The 7108-nt window shown below is 36.1% G+C and overlaps 1 protein-coding gene across 1 annotated transcript; it reads right to left on the minus strand.

Annotated features, from left to right (window-relative positions):
* Positions 1–4970: 4970 nt before the first annotated feature.
* On the minus strand, positions 4971–6325 carry LOC144436912 (galanin receptor 2b-like). The gene has a single exon (XM_078125777.1). It carries the CDS (start codon positions 6323–6325, stop codon positions 5270–5272), a length of 1056 nt encoding a protein of 351 aa, XP_077981903.1. The 3' UTR covers positions 4971–5269.
* Positions 6326–7108: the final 783 nt, after the last annotated feature.

A 7108-nucleotide genomic window follows, 5' to 3' on the forward strand; every position in this document is an offset into this window, starting at 1 on the left:
ATATTAGTGATGGCAGTAAATCTGTACTATATATATATATATATATATATATATATATATATATATATATATATATATATATATATATATATATATATATATATATATATATATATATATATATATATATATATATATATATATAATTATATATATTGTGTGTCTGTGTATATCTGTGTGTCCTATACCCCTTTATAAATGACATGTGCACGGATGCCAGTAAAATCATCACTTACCCATTCACAATTCAAGTTACTTGACTAAACACATCTACATACTCTTTTACGTTCCAAAAAGTAGGTAACTTTAGTTGAAGATAAAACACATGTCTTTGTCATTATAGTCTAAAAGACATTATCTGTATAGGATAACTGTATCCATTGTGCCAATCATTACATGCTTGCACTTGGTGTACGAGTTTTAAATTATAAAAAACAAGAGAAATTTGAAATGCTGCATAGAGGACGCGCTTTGTGATTTTATAACACTATGGAAGCACAAGAGAGCGAGAGAGAGAGAGAGAGAGAGAGAGAGAGAGAGAGAGAGAGAGAGAGAGAGAGAGAGAGAGAGAGAGAAGGAGGGAGAGAGAGAGAAAGAGAGGGAGAGACAGAGAGAGCTCTGATACTTTGTATCCACCATATTGCTGAAGTTATATTTCTCTCGCGCATAATCAGAGTAAAATTTTCGTTTTTGGTGTACTTTAGACTGGTAAAGTCGTCATTGTAATTCTTTCTTTATTTGTGATGTTTTTGTCCGTTTGCCATTTAATAAATAAACTGAAATCGCGAGTGAGCACGAAATCTCGCGTGATTGTATAAGGAGCTTTTGAAAAGTAACATTAATAGCAAAGAATCCAAAAAAAGTCAAATAAAACAGTCAAGTGAATATATTAGTAACTTCACTATTTTATATTTGTGAAATCTGCTACGTTCATACGGGGAAACCCTGGCACTCTACTATATACCTCGCCCGATTAATTGATTGATCCATTGATCCATTCCCTAGCCAATTATATATTTCACCGTATTGTTTCACAATAATCTAATTGCATTAGATTCCACATTCCCAGCCCTACCAATCTAAGGATGGAAGGACGTGTCAGTAGTATTGGTCTGCTCAGTGTATATTTGCTGAAAGAAATTGATTTGGTACGGTATGAACACAAATCGATATTGACTGTGCCATGGAAGTATCTATCTCCCGCTTCTATGACTGCACAAAGTACAAGGTGATACAACTTTAATGAAGTGTATTGTTTGGATATGAGTTTTCAATGTTTATAACATAATTAATTGACAGTATGATGTTATACAATTAACATGTCAGTTGGTATACTTACAATACATTGCTGAATCGTTTGGTGTGAGGGGAGGTCATTTTATGGAGGATTTCACACTATGAATGTTTTCACGTTGCTTTTCAAAGATAATGACTATTCACACAAGAAAACTGTATCTAGTGCACGAAGTGGGGTCCATTTTTTTTATCTTTTCCAATATGACCCTTCTATGTCTGGCTCAATCATCACTGATCCCTGAGAAACTAATCAGTTTTTTTTTATTATCATCGCTACCGTTATCCACGTGTGGGAAAAGAAACAACCGGTCCTCACAGTATGTACTGTATAACATTTTGTTGAAACTGTAGCAAAGCGAGTAAGCCTTTCACTGCCAGACCAGGGTATATATATGAAATGTAGTAATGTTTCTAAGATTTTTTTTTGTTCCGCATGATGGGGCATATTTCAATTGATAGGGCAAGTTCTCAACGCTAAGTCATACCTTGAGGGCGCCATGCAGTTACTAAAACATCCACATGATAATATGTACCCTTCAAACACCGAACAAGTACAAATCACTGACTTTTCTTTGCAATTTCAGTGACAACTTTTTGAAACTTAATAAACTAGTACTCTAATATATTAAGATTCCTTCAGAGATTTTGATATCAAGAAATCCAATTTTAGATTATCGTATAAATGGATTCAATGATGATCTCCAATTCCTTCTTTCTAATGAATACGAATATTATAATACTTCAGTACTGATGTGTAAAGGTAAATTGGAATAGTATTACGTTCTTTGCTAGATTAAAATTGTATTCTAGATAATCAGATTCAACATTCATCTTCTATATTGTTCAGGCTGATACCATTTTCAGCTCATAACGATCTGATAGCTTATGAATAATTCATTACGAACACGAGTACAGCATTGAAGACAGATTTAATACGGGCAAATCCAAAGGAAAAAGGAACAGATTATCTTTTTAATTACTTTCTTAAAATCACCGCAATGGTTATTTCTTTCGAGAGTAAGGAGATAATTGGAGAACTGCCATGTTTCAGTTTCAACAAAAATCAAACTTTGATAATCCCGACACTTTAAGAAATGATTAGCTCTAATGACTTGTGTTTCATTAGTACCCTATAACCAAAGTTGCTGAACTTGAAATGTAGCTTCGTCTTCAGTGCACAACAAAACTATTACGAATATTGCAACAATGTTTACAACCGCCGGGATATCCAGAGTTATTAGATATAAAGCAAGCAATAACAGTGTTTCGTTGAAAATTTGTCAATTTAGAGCTGAAATTGTTACATGATCGGCACGCAGTATGGAATAGTTTGCGTGCCGTTGCACCCGGAGTCGAGTACATACACTGCATCTGTGCACTGTTATGTGTTATAGATCTCTTGCGTACATACGTGGCATTTGACCCAGGTTTAGTTCCCTTTTAAAATCAATAAAATAATCATTACCCTTTCATACATGACAAGTAAATAACTATAACTACAGTTTGTGAATGAAAAGAGCTCTGATGTGAACTGCAAGAAATTGGTCGATCTCCGCTACTCAACAACTTAAAATTTGAAGGACTTAGTAAAGCTGGAAAACTCGTGTCTAGTTGTACACAGTATCAGTGAAATCCAAGCTCTAACAAACCTTCTCGGTACTTCCACAGACAAATTGAGATTACAAGTCGTATTTGTTTCTGTTCATATAATTTCCAGCTAGTTCACACTATGTTTTTACGATGGCAATGACATTTCGGCAACAACAAGAACGCTAGACGTCGACGTCTTCATTGTTTGAATGTATCGTGCATGACGTTCTATGTGTGGGACAGTACTAGTCAGATTGGTTGTAGTGTTCATCTACAAAATGACTCAGTAAATTGGCCATTCATGAATACCATCTTGGTATTCAACGAGGCTGCGGTTTAGGACGATGGATAATTACTGCTTCCAGCGCGGTTAGAAATGTACACTTTTCCCTCAAGCAGTGGGAACATTTTCTGCTCACATTCACAAATATTACATCGTTTATTTTGAGATTTTGTTTTCAGCATATTACAAATAGGGAATAATGAATAATATATATGCTATCAAAACAAAGAGAGAAGTGAACACTTGGAATGATTCATCCGGGATTGATTGGTGATAACTTTGATGAAGTATGGTTATATGTGAATGTAATAGTTCCTTAACCAATAATATAATGACACAACATATGGAAATCATCAGCTCAAAATATCAATAAGTTTTTTATTTCCTCAAATTTCGCTGAATAATAGATTCTCAGATTATAACAGGGATAGTTGATGGATATATATTCCACGAAGTAAAAACAAAGTTATAGATAATTACATTTTGAATTAATCTCTACTAATCTATAACATCTTTCTAGTACAATGTTAATAAAGGGGGGAAAAAGGACGGTCGGCAATGAAAAGTTTAATCGGAAAATGGATATATACATATATGCACAGCTTACAATCATATCAATATACAACGTTTCTAGGACATGATATCTAACATGTAAAAAATTACTGTTCAGCAATAATGAAGCTTCTTAAAGATCTTATATATTATGTTGTACACCGCTTTATTACAACGAATGTCATTAATTCATAAGTGCCACATAATATATTGATTTATTGATTTTCGTTACCATGCCAACCAATGTTCATGAAATGACTGTTTTTAGAATTCAGTATATCAAATTAACACAGATATGGTGGTTTTAGGCAAAAATATATTATTATTCAATCGTTATAAAGGGATCGTCAGAGGCATATAATTTACAAAACCACGGCATTTTAAAGCCTACTTTCTTTCCATGGAAACAGGTATCTTGTTTTACGCAATTTGCGTAGCAACGGATATCACAGACTCTCAAATGTAATAAGCAAGGATTTCTCCCCTACCATTTTATTGTTTCATGGCTTCTTATTAATCTTGTCAAGAATCCACATAATTTGCTGATTTTGGTAACCACGACAACTGATTTTTCCCTACCAGCGTCTGCTCGTATGAAGCTTTGTTTTCTGGTGATAGTCACTCCTGTTCGAAAGCACTTCTTCACCATGATGTTGTCACTCTGGTTGTGGTATTTTCCATCAGTACTAAGCCATGTTCATCTTCTGGATGGTTTATTGCGGTCAAATGTGTTCATCAACACAAGGTCATTATAGTTAGCACAGTTTAGGAGTTTGAATCCTCTCTCATTCCAGGCTTCTTGGTTCGAGAGCAACACATGACTGTTCGTGATGCTCTTGTGAACGAGAAATTCAACGCCATGTCTATACTCTTTTCCTGCGAAGTAGACCCTGTGCCAATCGTCAAATGATGTTTTCCGAACATTTCTCAACGCATTTCACTCAAACCATTTAGTGAGACTCCCCTCTATAATGGGTCAATGTTTTCTTAAGTTTTGTCTTGGATAGCTAAGGATTGAATGGTATTGATCTTTTCAGATGGTAAAGTTTTTTTTAACGTTATTTCCAAGGTTTCAAAAAAAAGAAGTGTCAAGTTTGAGTATCAAATTCTCTATGTCCATAGCGGCCTTTTTCATATCATACTCATCCAATTACTAGTTCTGTTGTATTCATTTGCTTACCAACTCACTACCACATCCATTCAGTTATTAACTCATTCGTTGAATCACAAACCTACCACTTCCTGCATTCATTTTATGTCCAACTGTCACTGTCATTCATGTTTTCTTTTAACCCCGTCACTAATCCGTTTATTTCCGAACTCTTCAACTCACTGAAGCACTCGATGAGTACTAATTAACTCTCGTTGGTTTATTTGCTCTAGCTTTGAATAATGTTTCAAAGAATATTGACACAAAGATCTGAGATTAATAAACAAATTTGGACGTGATTTCGGTTTTCTATTTCGATCATCAAAACTAAACCTGGTCCATTGTTAGTATTAGTTAGTATAAGAACATATAAGTTGTACCCTAGTATACATCATAATCTAGGTATTAGTTGACAATGTAATAGATTGGCCATGCCCTTGGGAGTTTCCACAACCAAACATTTTCTTTGCTTCCACTTGAAATTCCCTTAATTTGGCTGCATAAATGAACGGATTTACACACATATTACAACACACTGATACAATGGTGTAGCTGAAGAATATGCTGTTGAAGTTGACATAACCGCCAAGATTAAACCAAAAATAAACGATCTGATTCGGGGACCAACATACGATGTACGTAATGGCTATGATTAGCAACGTAGAGATAATATTTTTCTCTGTTTTCGAGAGTGGTTTTGGTGCTGAAGCACTTGCCTGGTCTGTGGCTTGAGTTGGTCTTGGGTCAGCTGTGTGCACTTTGCTTTGACGCCTGACGACTCGTAATATATTGACGTAGACGAAAGCCATGATTATGATCGGTGTGATGTATTGAAAAACAAAGACCATGACGCCTAAGGCATCTAGTCCCTTGAACCATATCTGTGTACATCCGCCATTGTTATCATTCTTCTGTACCATCGCCCAGTGAAGTTCGTAGACAAAACACAGTGGCCAAACTGCGCCCACCATAATCTTAGCTTTCCTCTGTGAAAAACTAGTATGGTGTTTGATAGGATGGCAGATGGCAAAATATCGTTCAAAAGTTAGGAATACAAGGTTGAATGTTGATCCAAGAAAGCAAGCCCACATTGGATAAAGACTGGACACCCATAGCTTGCAGAAGGCATCTCCGACGGCGCCATTCGGAATTGAACCAACAGGGATAAGGTTTTGAGCAAGTAGCAAAATAGAACTGACGAGATCGATGCATGATTGATTCATGATAAAGATGTTGGTACTGTTCAGACCCGTGGGTGAAGCTTTGTGTATTCGCATAAACACCGCGATCACCAATATATTTCCGATGACGCCAGTGGTGCCGATAAATGCAAAAATCGTTTTCATTATGGAGTCTATATTGCCATCATCTACGCCTTCTCCTGATTGGCCTGAAGTAGTGTTATCACCAGAGGTGACGTTCCCCCAAGCTGGAGTTTCTGTTGTGTTGTTCATCCCGTCTTTGAGGCTTTACAATACCCGAATCGTCTATATAATTGTCTGGCTTGCAAAACTGTGGTGTGAATACACCTCTTGGAAAAATAGACCCATAAAACAAGCCAAAGCCGAGAGGTAGTACGCCAACATGAACGTCAGTTTACACATTGTAGATTCTTTTCATCGTCTGCTAATTGAAGGATCGTACAGGGTATGTTCTCTAAACTCTACATCAAGTCTATGCCTCGCCTGTTACCTGCAAGAAATGAAACGAAAGTGAATCAGATCTGAATACAAACATATAGCTAGGAGACCACTAATTTTTAATTCCCCCCCCCCCCCTCATGCTACTAGCTATTCTTGAAACACAGGAAATTAAGCTGCCATTCTTTGGTGACCTTTCTTGTAGAATACAGTCTACTTATGGTTTCTTTTACTCGTCTGGAGTGAAAGCTAACCAATTGCAACGGACCTGATTTGTTATCGAGCAAACACCGCGGGTAAATTGACCGTGTACTAATTTGCGCGCCTTGTGAAAGTAAATCTCATGGATATCTGTTCAGTCATAAAAAAAAATAGCACGTCTTGAAATCCTTAGGGCTAATCAAAAGTGCATTATTTGAACGTACCACGAGATAGCTAAATCACGCAAAGGCGTTCCGCCTAAAGTCCATTATCTTAGACGGTGTAGATATGTGGGCTATGTGACCTTTGTTTAAGAGTTTTTTTGTTCTACACTCAAGTCGTATGTTATAGAATTATATCAGAAATCTTCACACAGCAAATAAGACCGTCGTACAG

The sequence above is a fragment of the Glandiceps talaboti genome, chromosome 6 (assembly GCF_964340395.1).
Source record: "Glandiceps talaboti chromosome 6, keGlaTala1.1, whole genome shotgun sequence".
In the NCBI taxonomy this organism is placed as follows: domain Eukaryota; kingdom Metazoa; phylum Hemichordata; class Enteropneusta; family Spengelidae; genus Glandiceps; species Glandiceps talaboti.